The sequence below is a fragment of the Cetorhinus maximus genome, chromosome 3, assembly GCF_964194155.1.
Source record: "Cetorhinus maximus chromosome 3, sCetMax3.hap1.1, whole genome shotgun sequence".
In the NCBI taxonomy this organism is placed as follows: domain Eukaryota; kingdom Metazoa; phylum Chordata; class Chondrichthyes; order Lamniformes; family Cetorhinidae; genus Cetorhinus; species Cetorhinus maximus.
Genome location: NC_135881.1, coordinates 153176702 through 153197860, shown reverse-complemented (window position 1 = coordinate 153197860; position 21159 = coordinate 153176702). Strand labels below are relative to the sequence as shown.

General features: G+C 41.8%; 1 protein-coding gene across 2 annotated transcripts in view; it reads right to left on the bottom strand.

Annotated features, from left to right (window-relative positions):
* The window catches only part of LOC144678970 (lysophosphatidylcholine acyltransferase 1), a 207426-nt gene that overhangs the window by 12409 nt on the left and 173858 nt on the right, over positions 1-21159 (bottom strand). For both annotated transcript variants that reach the window (XM_078539111.1, XM_078539112.1), the window contains exons 12-13: positions 15305-15403; positions 8742-8880 (exon numbers count right to left, since the gene is read on the bottom strand). In XM_078539111.1, coding sequence (XP_078395237.1) covers positions 8742-8880; positions 15305-15403 — 238 coding nt within the window. The remainder of the gene's footprint in view (positions 1-8741; positions 8881-15304; positions 15404-21159) is intronic.

Genomic DNA, 21159 nt, shown 5'->3' with positions numbered 1-21159 from the left:
CGGCTGACCTGCGGAGGATGCGCGAGTGCCAGGAGGTCTACTCTGCGGCTTCTTCTGCCAGGATCAAGTGGGAGAAATGTTCTGGATTCCTGGTCGGCCCGTGGCAGATGGATCCCCTACCCGAGGAGCTCAGGCCTTTCACCTGGAGCACGACCAGCATCCTCTACCTGGGGGTCCATCTCTGCCCTGCCGAGGAATCCTGGCTGGCCAACTGGCAGGAACTGGAGACGAAAGTCACCACTCGCCTGCGGCGCTGGACAGAACTGCTCTGAGTGCTGTCTTACCGGGGTCGAGTTCTCGTCATAAACCAGCTGATCGCCGCCATGTTGTGGTATCGGCTGGTCACTTTGACCCCTCCCCCGGACTTTGTCGTGAAAATCCAGAGAATGCTAGTCGAATTCTTCTGGGGCAAAAGATTGCACTGGGTCGCTGCTGAGGTTCTGAGTCTCCCGCTTAGGGAGGGCGGTCAGGCGCTAGTGTGCCTACGCACGCAGGTGGCGACGTTCCGTCTTCAGACCCTGCAGCGATACCTTTACGTCGAGCCTCCTCCGAGATGGTGTGCCCTGGCGACGTATTTCTTCCGCCAGGTGCATGGCCTGAATTATGACGTGCAGCTCCTGTTTGTAGATCAGAGGGGCCTTGGTGGCTCCTTCCAGGTGTTGCCCGTCTTTTACCAGGACCTGATCAAAGTCTGGAACGTGGTCGCCACGCGACGCAGCTCTCCCCCGTCAGGAGTAGCGGCTATCGTCAGAGAGCCGCTGCTCAGGAATCCGCCCCTCCGTCCCTTTCAGTGGCTGGCGGAGAGGAGGGCTGTGGCTGCCGGGGTGACCAGGGTCGGGGACGTGCTGGGTGGCGGAGGACTGGGCTGGATGCTCCCGCAGGAGTTGGCGCGTTGCGCGTCAGTGAGTGTCCAGGTCGCAGCCGATGCCATCCAAGACCTAAAAACGGTCGTGCTCGGACCCGAAGTCATTTTAGGTCTCGAGGTGGCCCAGGTGCGCGGTGATCTTCCGGCTGAACGTTCCCCTCTTCGGACGGAATTCCACATTGGCCCCAAGCCCCGAACCCTCCCTCGGGTGCCGGTGCCCCGCAATAATATGAGCCGCCTCGGGGACATGCCCTCCGTGCCATTTGGCACGGTGCGGAGGGGTTTTCTGTACGGACTGCTGTTGCACACCTTCCATTTTCTCGCCCTGGTCTGCCGCCCGGACACGCCTTGGCGCGCCTTGTTGCCGTCCGGCGGCGGAGGCCCCCGATGGGAGGCCCTCTACGGAGGAGTTCTCCCCCTTTCTATCGGGGACCTGGGTTGGAGGGTGTTGCATGCAGCAGTCCCCTACAATAGGAGGATGTTTAGGTTCACGGACTCTCAGGACACTTGCCCTTTTTGCGGTCTTGTGGAGTCCGTGGACATGCGTATATAGGGTGTCTTAGGCTGCACTCCCTTTTTAGTTATTTAAAAAATCTTTTATTACTATTTTGTTTGCACTTCAGTCCCACGCTCCTGATCTACGGACACCCGGTGCGGAAGGGGGTCGGGAAGGAGGAGGACCTCCTCGTGAACCTGCTCCTGGGTCTGGCCAAGTTGGCCATCAACAGGTCCAGGCAGCGGGCGATCGACGGGGGAGTCCCGCCCGATTGTTTGTCCCTCTTCCGCGGCTACGTTCGCGGCCGGATGTCCCTGGAAAGGGAGCACGCGGTGTCTGCCGGCACCATCGAGGCCTTCTGTGCCCGGTGGGCACCGCGGGGACTGGGGTGTTTTGTTGACCCCTTTAATCACATCTTAGTTTGATGTTTTTAAGGTTCCTTTAAAAGTTTTTCCTTGATTTTACAGCTGACCTGACTTAGGGGCTGTGCTTGATTTCTCCCTTGTTTTTAATTTAGTTTATTGTTTTGACTCAAAAGAGTTACATCTTCTTAACCGAGGTGTCAGCTGTGGCTCAGTTCATAGCACCCTCGCCTTTGAATCAGAAGATTGTGGGTTCATGTCCCACTCCCGGAAACCAAGAACTGTGAATGTACTCGAAAGAGTTACAATCTGTGACTGTTGATAACTCAAAAGAGTTACATCTTCTTAACTGAAGTGTCAGCTGTGGCTCAGTTCATAGCACCCTCGCCTTTGAATCAGAAGATTGTGGGTTCATATCCCACTCCCGGAAACCAAGAACTGTGAATGTACTCGAAAGAGTTACAATCTGTGACTGTTGATAACTCGAAAGAGCTACATCTTCTTAACCGAGGTGTCAGCTGTGGCTCAGTTCATAGCACCCTCGCCTTTGAATCAGAAGGTTGTGGGTTCATGTCCCACTCCCGGAAACCAAGAACTGTGAATGTACTCGAAAGAGTTACATGCGATGTTGATAACTCGAAAGAGTTACATCTTCTTAACCGAGGTGTCAGCTGTGGCTCAGTTCATAGCACCCTCGCCTTTGAATCAGAAGGTTGTGGGTTCATGTCCCACTCCCGGAAACCAAGAACTGTGAATGTACTCGAAAGAGTTACATGCGATCTGTTGATAACTCGCAAGAGTTACATATTCTTAAACTTACTAATCCTGCTGCTAATTCTTGGTGCTCCCCCAACAGCCACAGTGGAGGTGGAGGCAGCCTGCTGACTGTGATGATCTTGGCTGGCATCCTCTGGAGGGCTGAGACCTGGAGGGCCCTGGCCTGATTTCAGGATCCTGCTGTGTGGCAGTGGCACCCTCCTTGGCCTGTGGAGCTGGAGCTTCTGGGGTCACAGGAAGCCGGGATTCGGATGTGCCGGATATTCCCGGAATCACCTGGTGGATGGTCCTCGGGTGTACACCTGCCGATGCTCCTCCCTATGGGTGTCTGAGGGCCCCTGGCTGATTCCTTGCGGAGGGGAAGCTGGAGTGAGATTGATTTGCCCAGCACTCCTCTTGTGTGAAACTGTTGGAGGCTAACTATGGCGTTGGCGATTTAGTTCAGCTCCTGCAGCAGTGCAGGACCGATGTCCTGGACCAAGGTCTCCATGGCAGCCCCCATCCTACCAGTGTTGTCATGCTGGCGCTATCACATCAGACTGAAGGTGGACAGGCTCCTCGAACTTACCTTGCAATCTGAAGAGTGCAGCGAACATCCCTTCCTGATGTTCCTAAGCTTGCCGTTGCAGCTCTAGCAACTGATGTATGACCAAATTCAGAGAGTCCTCATCTGACTTGGACTCCGCAGATTTCTGGCCTCCAGCAGACCTCCAAGTGCCAGAAATCTGGGAAGTCCCTGCCGCCCCCTGCTGAGGATAAGACAACGGCGATGTGCTCACCATATTGCGACACCAAGGCTACTCGAGAACTAGGTCCCGAGGTGTGTCTGTGCTGGTGAAGGGTGTGGGTGAGCACTGTTTCAGGTCTTCAATTAGGGTGTCATCAGATTCTTCTTCCGAGGTGTCTTTGGGCCTTGAGTTGAGGACCTGGGTCGCGGACCCCCTCAGCCGCTTCCCAGATGTGCCTGTGAAAGCAAGGAGAGATAATTAGTGTTTGGCAAGGGGCTGCGGAACAGGAGAACTGACTCCCAGCATGGTTGTCTGATGGATGTTGCACTGCTGGATCCTCACTTGATTGATTGCCGACCTCACTGTCAGCACAGGAACAGTCCAGGTTGTTGCCGGCCAGCTGGATGACTCTATTTTCAAAGTCTGTGAGGACCTTGATGTCAGGCATTCCTCCAGCAGTCTGCGACCTCTCCCTTTGGTTGTGACCCAGCTTGTCCTGCATGAAGACAGATGGAGAGAGTGCAAGCAGGACACCTGCCAGGCCAGATGAGGAGGATGCCTGGCATGTGTGGGGGTGGTGGGTGGTGCCATGGATGGGGTGAGGGCATGACCACAGGGCAGGTGATGGTGTGTGAGAGAGTGTGTATGGTGATGGCCCTTGAACTGGCAGTGAGTGAGATCCCTGTGGATACGTGATGGGTTTGTGATTGAGAGAGTTGAGAGTGGTGACAAGAGTGACTTACCCTCGTGGAATGGAGATCATCATTCATCCTCTTTTGGCACTGGGTGACTGGCCTCATTTGCAGGGTGTTGGCGTCGACCACCGCTGCCACTGCCTCCCATGCTGGATTGGTGACCTTGCTTGTTGGTCTTTGGCCAGAGTGTGGATACAGGACTTTACAACGGGCCTCCATTGCGTCCAGTAGGCGCCTGAGGGAGGCATTGCTAAATTTGGGGGAAACCTGTTTCCTCCCTTTGACATGACTTTGCAGCTGCTCCCGATCCCTTAGAGAGCGCTAGCTCTGTGCAGGGGGGCCCGTTAAATATGGTGCCTGGATTACTGAAGGCCTAAGGTGATGGTGAGGTGGGCGAATCAGAGGCCAGTGATCTGGCGTGATTGCATTATTAATGAGGTGGGATGATATGGCACGAAAACCAGCCATTGCGGCTGCTCGATAAAATGTCCTTTTTCTTGCCTGCTGCCGCACTTTGTGCAAATCTGGAATGATTCCGCCCTAGATGTTACAAAGATAACAAAAAGACAAAACTAAAGGTGCTGTGTCTGCATGCGTGTAGCATTTATAACAAAGTAAATGAATAAGTCAATAAATAAATATGATTTGATAGCCATTACAGAGACATGGCTGCAGGATGACAAGGGTTGGGTCCTGAATATTGAGGTATATGACATTCAAGAAGAATAGGAAGCTAGTTAAAGTGGAGGGGCAGCATTACTGATTAAGAATTGCACTGATGCAATAGTTAGAGATGACCTTGGTTCAGGAAATCAGGATATAAAATTGGTTTGGGTGGAGATGAGAATAGCAGGGGAAAGTAGTTACTAGTGGGAGTGGTCTGCAGGCCTAACAGTAACCACAATGTAGGACAAAGTATACAAGAAGGAATATTGGGTGCTTGTGATAAAGGGATGGCAATAATCATGGGCAATTTTAATCTACATCTGAACTGGAAAAATCAGACTGGCAGTAGTAGCCTGGATAAGGAGTTCATAGAATGCTTTTGAGGTAGTTTTTTTTAAGAGCAGCACTTTCTGGGGCCAGAGAGCAGGTTATATTAGACTTGATATTGTGTAATGTAACAGGATTAATTAATTACCTGATAGTAAAGGCACCCCTAGGTAGCAGCGACCACAATATGATTGAATTTTACATCCAGTTCGAAAGGGAGAAGAGTGGGTCTAAGATTAGTATTTTAAACTTAAATAAGGGCAACTACGTGGACATGAAAGCTAAGCTAGCTGAAGTGAGTTGAGATACTAGGCTAGGGGATAGGTCAATAGAGACACAGTGGCAGACATTTAAGGGGATATTTCAGAATACTCAATAAGTATATTCCTACTATAAAGAAAAAATCTAAAGGGAGGACCCACCATCCGTGGTTAACCAAGAAGGCATAAAACCTGAGGAAAAAGCATATGACTGTGCAAAGATGAGTGGCAGGTTAGATAATTGATCAGAATATAAAAGAACAGCAGAGAAAAAGTTAATCAGGAGAAAGAAATTAGAGTATGAGAGGAAGCTAGTTAGAAAGGTAAAAACGGATACAGGTTTCTACAGGTGTTTAAAAAGGTAAAAAGTAAAGTGAGTGTTGGTCCTCTAGAAAGTGAGAATGGGGAGTTAATGGTAGGTAATAAGGAAATGATGGATGAAATGTACAAACATTTTGCTTCTGTCTTCACTATAGAGGATACAGAAAACATTCCAGTAATAGCTGTATATCAGGAGGTGGAAGGGAGAGGGAAACCTGGTGAAATTACTATCACTAGGGAAGCAGTACTGAGCAAACTGATGGAGCTGCAGGCTGACAAGCTTCCGAGTCCTGATGGACTTCATCCTAGGGTCTTAAAAGAGGTGGCTAATAAGGTAGTAGACGAGTTGGTGTTAATTTTCCAAAATTCACTAGATTTTGGAAAGGTTCCATCAGACTGGAAAGCATCAAATATAACGCCTCTATTCAAGAAGGGAGGGAGGCAGAAAATATGGAACTCTAGGACAGTTAGCTTGACGTCTGTCGTGGGGAAGGTGTTAAAATCGATCATTAAGGAAGTTATAGCTGGGCACTTAGAGAAACTCAAGGTAACCAGGAAGAGTCAGTATGCTTTTGTGAAAGGGAAATCATGTTTACCCAATTTATTGGAGTTCTTTGAAGTAGTATGCTGCAGATAAAGGAGAGCTTGTAGACATGCTGTACTTGCATTTCCGGAAGGCATTTGATAAGTTGCCACATCAAAGGTTATTGCAGAAAATAAAAGCTCATGTTGTAGCAGGTAACAACATGGATAGAAGACTGGCTGGCTGGCAGAAATGGGTCTTTTTCTGATTGGCAGGATGTAACGAGTGGCATCCCACAAGGGTCTGTGCTGGGGCCTCAGCTTTTTACAATTTATATCAATGACTTAGATGAGGGGAGTGAAGGCATGGTGGCTAAATTTGCAGATGACACAAAGATAGGTAGGAAAGTATGTAGTGAAGAGGGCATAAGGAGGTTGCAGGTAGGTTGAGCGAGTGGGCAAAAATCTGACTGATGGAGTATAATGTGAAGTTGTTCACTTTGGCAGGAAGAACAAAAAAAGCAGATTACTTAAACAGAGAGCAGTAGCAGAATTCCAAGATGCAGCGGGATCTAGGTGTTCTAGTGCACGAGTCACAAAAAGTTAGTATGCAGGTACAGCAGGTAATTAAGGCAGCTAATGAAATGCTGTCCTTTATTATGAGAGGAATTGAACATTGGAATTGAAGAGTGTTATGCTTCAGTTATACAGGAGACCACACCTCGGATATTGTGTGTAGTTTTGGTCTCCTTATTTAAGGGCAGGCATAAATGCTTTGGAGGTGGTTCAGAGAAGGTTTACTAGATTGATACCTGGAGCAGGTTGCCTTATGAGGAAAGGTTAGACAGACTGGTCTTGTTTCCACTGGAGTTTAGAAGAGTGAGGGGTGACTTGATTGCAGTATATAAGATCCTGAAACGGCATTGGACGTGGAAAGAATGTTTCCTCTTGTGGGTGAATCCAGAACTAGGGGGCATTGTTTTAAAATTAGGGGTTGCCCTTTTAGGCCAGAGCTGGGGAAAATTTTATTAAGGGTTGTGCGACTTTGGAACTCTCTGCCTCAGCAGGCACTTGCCATTTAATCCCACTTAAGCTGAAGACGGAGGTTATTTTCGATTCCACAGGCAGGTTACTGTTACAGCTCCCTCAATTACACTTTCTCCCACTCCACTTCCTGTAAGGACTCCATTCCAAACTCCCAGTTTCTCCGTCACATCTGTTCTGACAATCCTCTGTACTACTGCTTCTGCTATGTCAATATTTTCTGTCAACCAAGGGTTCATTTTCACTGTGGTTGATAAGGCCCGAAACCTGTCTGTCCCATTTCGTGCACTTCTGCTCTCATCCTTCTCCTCTCTTCCAGAACCAAGATAGGGCTTCCTGTGCACCTTCTAACCACACCAGGCTCCACAGTCAATGCTCCATTTCTGTCACAGCTTAAGGGATGCTGTCAAATACATCTTACCTTCCCCCCACTTTGTTTCCTCTGTGAATCCCAGCTCTCAAGATGCAGTCTGGCTGATGAGCATTCCCAGTATTTGTATTTGTATTTGACTTTTGTATTAATGTTATATTTGTCAGATTTAGTTTCACGAGGGGATTTGGAGGTGGGGGAAGAGAAAAGAGTAAGCAAAGAGAAAAAAAATTATGAACATGTAATTTTTCAGAGTTAAGTCTAATTAGCTAATTAGGCTTTTAAATATACCTCTTCTAGTTTTAATTTGAGTCGATAATTTTTTTGAAATTATACCTTTAGTTGTTTATTGATGAGAAAAAATGAAACAGATCAAACCATCTTTATTGATGCAGAAAAACAAATCTTGAAAACCCATCAGATTTTGAGGAACTGAGCGAATTAGTAAATCTGTCAATTTTCAGATGAAATTCACTTAAATTACAATTTCAATCTAGGAATCTAAATTTGTAAAAGTAGAAAATAATTTGTTTGACATGGAGTGGAGCAGGGGACCTCAGTTTCATAATAATGGGACTAATACAAAAGGACAACTGCACTAGTAAATCTGTAGGAAGAGAACTCAGAGGCAACTTCACATTAGGCGTGAATCCTGATGCCACCACGCATCATTCAGATCTTCCATTTGGCAGGCGCGCGCCAGAGGTGGCTGCGTGCCCGCCGAACTGTCAAAGGCCTGTTAAAGCCATGTAAAAACCAATTGTCATTATCAATGCTGCCCACCCAACCTTAAAGTCGGTGGGCAGGCGAAGAGCCCAAGTGGCCTTCAAGTTTTTCATGGAACCTCATCCATGGGCGGGATGAGGTTTCATGAAGGTTTTAATACATTTTGCTCAATTCATAAACATGTCCCAGCTCATGTGACACTGTCACATGAGGGGACATGCCTGAATAATTTTAATCTTTTTTTTCAAACATTCAATCTGAACTTAATCTCCCTGAAGCAGCTCCGTGCCTCAGGGGGATTTCTGTGATCATTTGCGCGCATGCGTGGAAGAGCGCAGGCCCCGACTCTCCCACCACCACCCACTTGCACAGGTAGTGATGAACGCTACCAGACATGCATCACGCTGGGCGGGCCTTAATTGGCCCGCCCACGTAAAATGGCTTGTAAAAGGCCTGCTCCCGGCCAGCCCGCTTAACAGGCAGAAGATTCTGCCCCTGGTTACATTATGACTTGGATAAATATAGATTTAACTGTTAATAAACATTTTATTGGCTTTAAAATCAAGAGAATGTCACACTTACTATAACTGATCTTCCCCTTCTGAGTAGCATCAATAACCTCAAATAAGTTTGATACATCAAGCTTATTTACTCCCAAAGCAGTCTTCAGAATGCAGGCCAGGTCATCTTCTGTTATAGTTTGTTCAGCTGACTCATACATCTATTAAAGAAATGTAAAATATTCCCATATTAGATGTCTGAAATAATACATGAGAAAAAAATACACCGAGATTTTCTTTTTGTTGTGGGAATGATCAACAAATGTACACAATTAAACAATTGTAGAGGTATTTTGCTATACATTATTGCCACTACAATAGGTATTGCTGAGGCAAACTAATTCCTTAAATTGCTCATGCATTTATAAACTTGATTTTATAGAAGGTTTATATTATATATATTCTATTCCATCCTGAACAAGATTAATCACTTGCAAAAATGGGAAGCTAGAAAATGCATGAGCTTGATGACATTGTGACACTTAACATCACATCAATGCAACTTAAAAGGTTATATTTTAAATATCAGTGAGGTTGGCAACAAGGAAATTTTAATTTAAAACGAGGAAGTTGATGCCATTTATCACTGCAGGGTATATAAAATGGATGCTGGGGCAAAAAAAACTTCAAACAGAAATGTTAGCAGCCAAAAGCAGATAATGCTCAAAAAACCTTTCGTAAAAAATAGGGATAAAATTTGTTCAAAAATTTAAAGAACTAATATTTTTCCAACTTAAAAAGAAATTAAGTTTCTAGTGAAATAGGAAATCGCATTGTAATGGAAGGATTCTTAGCTCTTTCAAGGTCTCTTAAATTACTTGTATACAAAATTCAGCCAATTTATACTTTACTGAGCCGCTGTCCTGTAATTACCCTTTGGGAAATTTGAAGCCCTTGTAATATTGCTAAAATCAGTTTCATTAGATGTGTTCTGAAATACATTAAGATTGCTGGTGCTTTAAATTTGCCCTGTTACAGTATATGATGCACTCAGAGCAACACAGTAAGAAATTTTCTGAAGGGTGCTTTGGGAGAATTATGTCAGGATGGATCTTGAGACTGCCGAATCAGATTTCTGAAGAATTGGTATGGTAGCCTAACTGTTTTTGATTCACATTAATGATATGGGTTTAGAAGATTTAAAAGGATCAGACAGACTGTTAAACTATGTGGAGTTTGCACGTTCTCCTTTGTCCACATGGGTTTCTGCTGGGTGCTCTGGTTTCCTCCCACCATCCAAAGGCATGCTGGTTAGGTGGATTGGCCATGGTTAAATTGGTGTGTGTGTCTTGTCTGTGCGTGTGAGTGTGTGAGCCTTGTGATGGACTGGGTGTACCCCGCCTAGCGCCCATTGCCTGTCAGGATAGGCTCCAACAACCCACGACTCTGAATTGGATAAAGTGGTTGTGGAAAAGTGAGCGAGTGAGATAGATTGTTAAATTTGAAAAGGCACCTCCAGAACAACAAGATGGGTCAGGCAAAATACAATAGTGTGAAGAAAAATAGCAACTGTAATTTAATATGGACAAGCATTGAACATAAGAAAACAAAATGGTGACACACGTATTCCATTAATGATGATGAAAGTGCTTAATAGACTTGATACTCAACATGCTCAATTATTGCAGTGATCAGTGAAATGGAAGCAAGGAAGTGCATTTATATAGTACCCTATTGCATCCTCAGGACGTTCCATAGTTCTTCATACTGGTCCAAATCTGTGCCCAACAGTACTGAATTACTTTTGAAGTGCAGTTATCATTGTTAAGTAGGTAGACGAGGCAGCTAATTTGTACACAAGCTTCCTTAAATGTAAACATGGAATGACTATTTTGGTCTTATTGGTCGAGCTCTTTTAGCTCTGAAGAATGGTCATACGGATTCAAAATGTTAACTCTGTTTCTCTCTCCACAGATGCTGTCAGACCTGCTAAGCTTTTCCATCATTTTCTGTTTTTTTATTTCAGATTTCCAGCATTGCAGTATTTTGCTTTTATTCCAGTTAGGATAGTTGGGATGATTACCCAGAAACCATTTAAGGTAGGTAACTGTAGGGTCTTTCAGGGTAAATGGGCTAAATAGCTGCTCTCATCTGTATTTATCTTGTGACCTTGTCAAAGTTGAGCAAATGCCACAATTATGGACTGAATTCCTGCTTGTGCAGCATACTCAGTATGGATGTTTGTATTCTTCCTTTATGTAACCTGCAAAGTTACAGACCAGGTGCTGGAAAGTGGGATCAAAAATGAGTGGCTAGCTTCTTTTTATCTCTTTTTATGGCTGGCACAGACATAATTGGATAAATGATTTTTTCTGCGCTGTAACTTTTCTATGGTTCTATTTACCACCTCAATTATGATGGAAGTGAATAACATAATTGTACTGCTGTTAAAGTCAACATTGAAACATTTGGAGTTGTAGAATTCAAGATAAATGGAGCTTAGCAAGCTTACTGAAAATATGAGTTTAGTTGGTAAAATTTAAATATTGCAATATAAGCAAAATATCTAATTAATTTGTTTGAACTTTAAAGGTTTATTTGATGCTCGGTTAAATTGCTGCAGGGTCTGATGGAAGGAAATAAACTGACGAGCGATCAGATTGTTCGGGAAAATTTAATCTCTGTGGAATGATTTTAGCTGCATTAATGAGCAGCACATGCATCAAGTGAAAAACAGAACTGGATACATTGCAGCAAATTGGCAGAATATTAAAGCAGTGATTCAAGAACATATAAAGCAGCAATAAAAGGTCTTGTACTGACCCATAACATTGTTTCCTAAATTGTTGAAGAAGCACAGCTTAAAGTGAGGATCTCTTTACTCTCTTAAGGAAAGAACGCTTCTATCACAAACAAAATCACCAGGGAAAGGAAATTAAAACGGGAAGGAAAATTTGTTTAAAACACACAACTACAGGACACAACAGAAAAGGATAATGACTAGTCCTTAATTAAAATGTGTTCACTCTCTGTAGACTAGAAGTATGATTAGTTGAAAATGTGCATATCAATTGCAGAGAAATAGATTCCCCCATTTGAAATAATTTAACTACAATTCCCACTTGCAAACAAACTAGTCTTTAGCAAGTCTCTTGTGAAGGAGTTATGAAAAAAAGGAGTAATAGCTTTGAGTAAGCATTTTAAATAATTTAGTTTTTGAAGGAACAACAAAGATTCAGTTAGAATGAAGTGGAATTCTTGAAAGAGGAAACAAAATTACTGGATGAATGATATTGGTAAACATAACTGGGATTTTCAGAAGGCATTAGATAACGTTCCATGCAGAGTCTGTTAAGTCTAAGACTTAAGTAATTGTTGAGAAACAAGCAAGTTGGATTGAAAACTGGCTTTGGACTACAATGCAGCTGATAGTCACATTTTCCCATGTAACATTCCATCTGCCAAATTTTTGCCCACTCACTTAATCTATCCATATTCTTTTGCAGACTCTCTTGTATCCTCAACTTGCTTTTCTACCTATTTTTGTACTGGCTACAAATTTGGCTAAAATACACTCAGTCCCTTCATCTAAGTCATTAGTATTGATTGTAAACAGCACTGATCCCTGTGGAACTCCACTAGTTACAGTTTGCCAACTTGAAAATGACCCATTCAGCACAACTCCGTTTCCTGTTGGATAGCCAGTCCTCTACCTGTGCCAGTAACACCTCAAGCTCTCATCTTGTAGAGTAACTCTATGTAGCATATTATCGATTGCCTTTTGGAAATCCAAATCCACACTACGTCTATTGGTTCCCCTTTATCCACCTTGCTCGTTATATCCTCAAAGAACTCCAATAAATCTGTCAAACACGACTTCCCTTTCACAAAATCACGTTGGCCCTACTTGATTATGATTTTCTAAATGTCCTGCTACTACTTCCTTAATTATAGATTCCAGCATTTTCGCAATGACAGATGCTAGGCTGGCAGACCTATAGTTTCTTGCTGAGGTGGTACATTCATGGTTTTCCAATCTATTAGGAACTTTCCAGGATCTAGGAATTTGGGAAGATTCTTACCCATGCATCCACTTTCTCTTCAGCCACTTCTTTTACAACCCTAGGATGCAGGCCGTCAGGTCCAGGAAACTTGTCAGCCTTTGGTTCCATTAATTTTCCTGGTCCTATTTTGCTAGTCACAATAGTGAGTGTTTTACGTTCCTCTCTCCCTTTTGACTCTTGAATGTCTACTATTACTGGGGTGCTTTTTGTGTCTTTTACCATGAAGATAGATACAAAATACTTCTTCAAAACCTCTGCCATTTACTCATTTCCCATTATTAACTCCCCAGTCTCATCCTCTAAGGGACCAAGGCTCTCTTTGTATACTTGTAGAGACTCTTACTGTCTATTTTCATATTTCTTGTGGCTAGTTTTCTCTCAAATTTTAATTTCTCCCTCTTCATTTTTTAAAAGTTATCCTTTGCTGGTTTCTAAAATTTCCCCAATTTTTTTGGTCTACCACTAATCGTCACAGTATTGTAGCCTTTTCTTTCAAATTGATAACATCCTCAACTTCCTCAGTTAGCCACAGATGGTGCATCCTTCTCATGGTCATTCTTTCTCAATGGAATACACCTTTTTGAGAGTTATGAAACATCTCCTTAAATGTTTGCCACTGCTTCACTACTGTCTTTCCTTTTAACCTATTTTCCCAGTCCACTATAGCCAACTTGGTCTTCATACCTTTGTAATTTCCTTTAAGTTTTAAGACACTAGCTTCAGGTGCAAGTTTCTCACCTTCAAACCAAATGCGAAGTTTCATCATATTATGATCACTCTTGCCTGGAGGATCCTTTACCTATGACATCATTAATTAATCATGTCTCATTACACATTACCAGGTCTAAAATAGCCTGTTCCCTGGTTGGTTTCAGAACACTGTTCTAAGAAACTGTCCTGAATACATTTTTTTATTCTTTGATGAGCTCATTCTATGAACTCATGCTCATGGCTACCGTTGCCAATTTGATTCATCCAATCTACAAGGAGATTAAAATTACACACAATTAAATCAGTGCCTTTTTTACAAGCCTCCATTATTTCTTGATTTATATTTTGCCCTAGAGGCCGGTTCGCTCAGTTGATTAAATGGCTAGTGTGTGATTCAGGATAACGCCAATAGCTCGGCTCGGTTCCTGTTCCGGCTGAGGTAGACTTGCGAAGGAATCGGCTCAGGCTGAAGTATCAAGAGACAATGAGTCAAGGACTTCCCTTCAGGCAGGGCACACATGGTATGACTCTGTCCTACAGTGTAGGTCGTTAGGAGGCCTATAAACTACTCCCATCAGTGACTTCTTTCTCATGCTATTTCTTATTTTCACCCAAACTCATTCTACACTTTGATCTTCCAAACCAAGATAATTTCTCACTTTCTTCCTAGCCTTCCGAAATGTCAAACACTGCTGAATATTCAGTTCTAAGCCTTGGTCTCCTTGCAGCCATGTCTTTGTAAAGGCTATCATATCATACTGATTTATTTCAAATTTGTGCTATCAATTCATCCATGTTGTTATGAATGCTGGGTGCATTCAGATAATGAGCCTTTCATTCTGTCTTTTTACCATTTTTCCCTGCTTTGACCCTATTTGCTGGTGCACTTTTAGGTTTGTACACTGTCTCTTTCTGTTACACTCTGGTTATCATTACTCATATACCTACTCTGCACTATTGTCGTGTCATTTCTCTTTAAATTTCTAAATCTTTCTTCATGTGAACCCTCCCATACCATTCCCCTCAGAGACAGAGAAAGGGACATATTCCAAGCTTATAAAATGCAGAGTTGCATAGGCAACGTAGATGTAGGAAGCCTGTTTGGCATGCACTCATGGAGCAGGATTACAACCACAAGCAAAAAAGCTAGAAAGACTAGAGATTAGAATGAGTGCCCTCAAGAGAACAATTTTTATTTTAACATGGAACAAATATCAGCAAAAGCAGTTAATTTAAATCAATTAACTTTTTGAAAAAGTTTGGGCAATTATTGGATTACGAATAGGACTGTAAGTTATAATGGCAAGTATAGACAGAGATAAGCAAATACACCATGGCACATGATGGTTCCAGTGGTGCTCCAACCATGGATGTGTCAACTCTGCAAGACAAACCAACCAGAGTTAAAAATGGAGTTTGCGAGGTTAAATAAATGAAAGTTTGGCCAATTTGATAGAATACATTGTATAAGATCAGTGGAAGGTTGGGCTTGATGGATCAAATGGTCTATTCATGCCTGTTATACTAACACTGTACCCAATAACATAAGCATATATTTTAAACTCAAATTATTCATAAAATGAAACTATCCTACAATTTATTCATTGTCGCAACATAAATGTTAATCTTTTTCAGACAAAAATGGAAAAGTTTTACTGAATTTCAAGAGGCTGCTTAATTTTGTACTGAACACATCTTGCTCCAATCATTTCAAAGTGCATTGGTACAAGAGCCAAAAACCGATAATTTCAATCAGTTTCTTAAAATTATACTGCAGGATTTCAATCAGCTTCATAAAATTACATAGACAATCATTCAGATTGCAAGTCTAATCAACATTGATAAGTATTCACTGCGCAATGATACTTACCCTAAATGCCAACTTAATAGTTTCATGTGTTTTAGATGGTCTTGATACTACAGACAAGGCAATCACATACTCTCTGATATCAATTGTTCCATTTTTATTCTGAAAGCAGAAATAATTAAGTTCGATACATAAGTCTACAAAGCTGATGAGTACAACGTAACACTATAACTAATGTTAATGGCAATGTTTCACAATGATAAAATGAACTGTAAAGATGTTCTGAAATGAAGACAGCAGAGGGTGCTGTATGCTACACAAACATACTGATTTCTTGCAGAAGAATCACAGAAACATACATCTTTGGAATAACCAGAAACAACGCTTACCTCAAGATTCATTTGAAGGTTTTACATCACATGTATATTGAACATCTATGGTTTATTCACAGCCATTTCTGTGACTAGCCTTGATATTTTTCACCATTTGAATTTGTGGCACATGACCCAGCACATTCCATGACCAAAGCATTTTAAACTATAGTGGCCAGAATTTCTATCTAGCTACAATTAATCTCCACACCAACTATTTCCTGATTACAGTTATGATTAAAAAAAAAACTTTTCTTCTAGGAAATTTGTACTGCAGCCAGTTTATCACCACTCTCACTCATTAACTTAAGAGTGTAGCAACTCTTGGTGCACACAGTGAGAAACTATGGCAAATCACCACAGAATAAATTTAAATTATGCCTAAATTTAGATGGTTTCTTAAGAGAAATCCACACCACAAAATTAAGCTATCAAATATGCTGATTATAATTTTACTATTTTCTTGTAAGTCAATAAATATCGGCTCATATTCTTTATATAATTCACTTGATGTTGAGGGAATACTTTGATCTTCAGATTGTTGCCTACTGCCTTAAAACAAAAGTCAGTTAATGGACATAAATATTTGGATTTCATGTGAGGAATGGGAAAGAGATACGATGGAAATTTGATTCTAATACTGTATACATTTTTTTCAATAACTTACCGGTGGCAGGATTTTCATGAACAACTGATTATTCAGGGAGATGAAACGCAATTAGAACTTGCTTGAGACAGCAAGTAATTTAAAAAAAAATTCAATCTTCCTATACTATGGAGATGCTGTCAGGCAATACTTTTCCATGTGGTAGTCATTTCCAACTAACTTCTAACAGGAGTACAAGAGAAATCCAGAGTGATTAAGCTACTGTCTTTTCCCTCTGCGGGAACCTGCCTAGACATTTCAATAAAGATTAGTAGCATGACGTGTTGGGAAATATTGGTTGTACAACTTGGGTATTGTATCAATCTTTCAAAAATCCAATGAAATCAATAACAATTCTATGAATTACAATATAGCAGCAAAATTGGCCCCATGAAATGTTCTTCATTAATTAACAGGAAATTATAGAACAGGTGGAAAAACGTAGAACATAAATGTAAGATAGAATCATAAAATGATACGTCACAGGAGGCCATTCAGTCCATCATGCCTATGCTGATTCTTTGGTAGAGTTATCTATAACTAATCTCACCCTCCTGCTCTTTTCTCATAGCCCTTGTTACGATCCCCAGCTCAGGTTACCACTGGAGAAGCCTGATCCCAGGGTAGAACCCAGCTTGATAGATCCTAACTTTTATTTGTTTGAGCAGACACCTGGAGAGTAGCTACTGAACAGAGTCATAGGAGTCAGCTGATGAAATTTTAACAAAAGAATAAAACATTTATTCAACAAGAAAAGATGAACTGTATTACAATACTCCTTCACCCACAAATATACCTTTACAGATATATATATTGATTTGTAATGATAACACAAGTTACAAAAGCTATCTTATACTTCAATGTTCACAGTAAATACACAGTCCATGTAAACCTATGACGACCTGTGGTCAGACACACTACACTCTGAAACCAAGTGACAGATGCCACTCCACACAGATGCTCTGAATCTCTCAACTCCCCCCAGACACTTGTCACGCCGTGAGCCAATCAGTCTCACTGAACTCCATCTTTCACACAAGGGTTTTCCAATCTCCACTCTCCAAGAACTTTGGAATTTTCTCCCAAACCAACGCTTTCTCTCAGATGCCTTCCGCAAGGGTTCACCTCCAGGACTTCGAACTCTTCTTCCAATGTTCCTCTTCTCTGGGTCACCACGTGCATTCGAGCCGTCTTCCATGCATTCACTCTCACCGACAGCCCTCAACAATACACCACTGCTTCACATGCCCATAGCAAAGAATTACAGACCTTCAGCTGTCTCTCTGCACCTCCTTGCCTCTTGCAAGCTACTCTCACTTTAAATCTGCTTTCTGCAGCTTTTGTCTCATTAAATCTGAAGCCTTTCTCTCTGCCCCTCACTCTTAACTTCATTAACAGGACCTTTTCCAGGTCCCTTTCCTTCCTTTGACTATAAGGTCTGCATGGGACTTTCCTCTGTTTCTGACTCACTCCTTTGGCCTTGGGACCATTTGGGAAATCTGCTCTCACTTTGCAGTTCCCTCTCCCAGTGTTCAGTCTCTCTGGAGTCCTGGCTTCAAACTGAACTCAAAACTGCTGTTTCTTTAGTATGTGTGTGTGGTCTGTGGGAGGAACCTGCATCTCTGGACTCCTGTTGTTAGACAACAGCCCAGTTTCTCTCCTCTTGTTTGTCTAACTTAGCTGCCACAGTCATAAAACTCTCATCAGAAATACAGGCACTTTTAAAAGTGAAACTATAACTTAATTTGACCTTTCTTAACACACAGATACAGAAATACAAATCAAACTTAAACATTAAAGCTAAAATTCATTCCTAACACGCACAAATACAAATATAACTTACCTAAACTGTCTCTATTTCCTAATGCCATGTAAATGTTTCCACTTCAAGGATATATACAATTCCTTTTTCAAAGTTACTGAACCTGCTCCCCCCATCCTTTGAGGCAATGCCTTTCAGTTCACAACTTACAGTATAAAAATAATTTTCCTCATAGTGCCTCTGATTCTTTAGCCAATTACCTTCAATCTGTGTCCTTGGGTTACCAGTCCCTCTGCCACTGAAAATAGTTTCTCCTTATTTATCAATGCCATTTATGGATTTTTCAACACCTCTATCAAATCTCCTCTTACCCTTCTCTGCTATATGGAGAACAAGCTCAGCTTCTCCACGTAGCTGAAGTTCCTCATCACTAGCACCATTCTAGTAAATTTCTTCTGCAACCTCTCCAAGGCATCTTGGCATCCTTCTTAAATTGTGGTGCCCAGAATTTAACAGTGATCCAGCTGACATCAGCTTGCAAGAGGCAAGAAGGTCCAGAGAGATGGCTAAAGGTCTTTTAAATAGCCTTCACAGCTTGTCCTGCCACCTTCTAAGATTTATGTAGATTCATCCTCAGGTTCTGCATTCCTACAGCCCCTTTAAAATTGCGCCATATAGTTTATAATGCATCTCATTTTTTCTACAAAAAATGTATCATTTTACACTTCTTTGCATTAAGTCAGATCTTGTTCATATATCAAAAAGAACAGTGGTCCTAATGCTGATCCATGGGGAACACTACACGCTTTCATCCAATCTGAAAACCAACTGTACACTAACTACTATTCTCTGCTTTCTTTCTCTAAGCTAATTTTTTATCCATGCTGCCACTCCTTAATCCCATAGGCTTTATTTTTCCATCACATCTATAAATTAGTACAGTAGTAATAATCTGTCAAATGACTTTTGAAAGTCCATATACACATCATCAATTGCACTACTATCAACCACACTTTCCATTACTTCAACAAAGTTGATCCAGTTAGTAAAAAAGCTTTGCCTTCAACAAATCTGTGCTGTCTTTCGTTTATTAGCCCATACTTTCCCGGGCGCTAATTAGTTTTGTGCCAGATTGCTGTCTCAAAATTTTCCCCACCATTGACCTTAGACTGACTCTCCTGTCGCTGCCAGGTTTATCTCTCTCCAGCCTATTTTTTTTTAAGTTCAGGGTGTAACATTTGCAATCTTCTAGTCACCTGACACCACCCAAATATCCAAAGAGGACTGAAAGATTATGGACAAAGCCTCCACAATTTCCACCCTTACTTTCCTCAGTAATTCAGGACGGATCCCATCAGGACTAGGTGACTTATCTCCTTTCACAGTGGCCAATCTTTTAAGTACAGCCTCTATTTTTTTTATCCTATCCAGCATCCTCTTTTCTAGTAAAGACAGATGCAAGGTACTTCATTCCTGAGCCATTTGATTAAGATGATCTCCATTTTGGTCCGTAATCATTTGATTATCTTTTTACCATTTATATGTCTACAAAAGATTTTCAGGCTACCTTTGCTAATCTCATACACTGTGCCTCTCTTATTTCCTTTTTATAAACCTATATTCTTTCTATATTCAAGATGATTCTCTAATGCATTATTAATTTTACAATTGTCACAAGGCTCCTTTATTGTCTCATTTTAACTTCTATGCCTTTAATTATCCAGAGTGCTCAAGTTTTGGATGCTTTTCCTTTCTCCCTGATCAGGTGCACCTGCTTTGTCTCTGAACCAGACTGTCTTTGAAGACCTCCCATTGTTACATCATTGCATTACCTACCAATTTTTGATTACAATTCATCCGTGTCAATTTCTTTGCAAATCATCAGCCCTTCTCCAAGTTAAGTACATTTATGCTTGATTGTACATGTTCTTTTCCATAACTATTCTAAGCCTGATGATATCATGATCATTGTTCCCCAAATGCTCCCCCACTGTAACATACTCCACTTGCCCCATTTTGATCTTCAGAACTAGATCCAGCACTGCTTCCCTTCCTCTTGAGCTGGAAACACATCAAAAAAGTTCTCTCATACACATTTCAGAATTCCTTCCCCCCTTTACCATTTGCACTATTACTATCCCAGTGTGTAGGACAATTGAAATCTCTTATCACTACTCTATATCTACTTGCACCTTTCTCTAATTTGCTTACAACTTTACTCTATCTCCTTCCCACTATTCGTGGCCTATAGTATGTACTCAGAAGTGTAATAGTTCCTCAATGGTTACTCAATTCTAACCAACTAGACTGCCTTTCACCCCTCAACTCCATTAACTCTCACCATGGCAATTATTGTTTCTTTGACCAATATTGCCACTGCATTCTTTTCTGAATACCTTCACCCAACATACAGCACTCTAAGACAGTAACACTAATTTAATTTGTATGTAATCTATTACATGCTCAGTTCTCTTATCTACAATGTAAATGACCTTCTGCAGGTTCCTCCAATCAAGAGCAAGTTTTCATGTCTATTTCAACAGTGTGTGGCCGTTTGTGGGTGTAATGTGTGGGCAATGTGGATGGAAGTCTGATAACAGTTCTCTGCCTATTTGAACTTCATCTGGGGTGGGGTGCAGAGAAAGCACCCTTCCTAATACGGTGAGGCATTACAATAGCAAAAGAACACAGAAAATGCCTTCATTATTTTTTTAGCCATCATGCTGCTACAGTGCCAAATGCAAAACACACTGATTTCAGGGACAGCCAGAGATGTCAGAGTATAAGGCGCAGGTGGAAGCTGATTTCTACATTTCCCTTTAAATGAACCATTTTAAATCTCAATTTTGCATTGATTTTATTCTGTTTCCACTTAGGTATTCATGAAACTTTGTGGTAATTCCATTGCTTTTTTTCCTTGTTACAGCTCCTTTAATGCAACAAAAGTGTGCTCCAATTGGAATGCATGTATGGGAAACATTTTCAAGGCAAAAACAGAAGATTAGTAGAAGGGCATCAGGCAGATCAGAATGCACCAGCTGTGTTCTGTCACCTGTACTCTCAGCTACATGTCTGAGAGAAAGTGCATATAGTTTAATTTGTAGAAGTCCCAAATTTTCAAGGTAGATTGTTACATCAA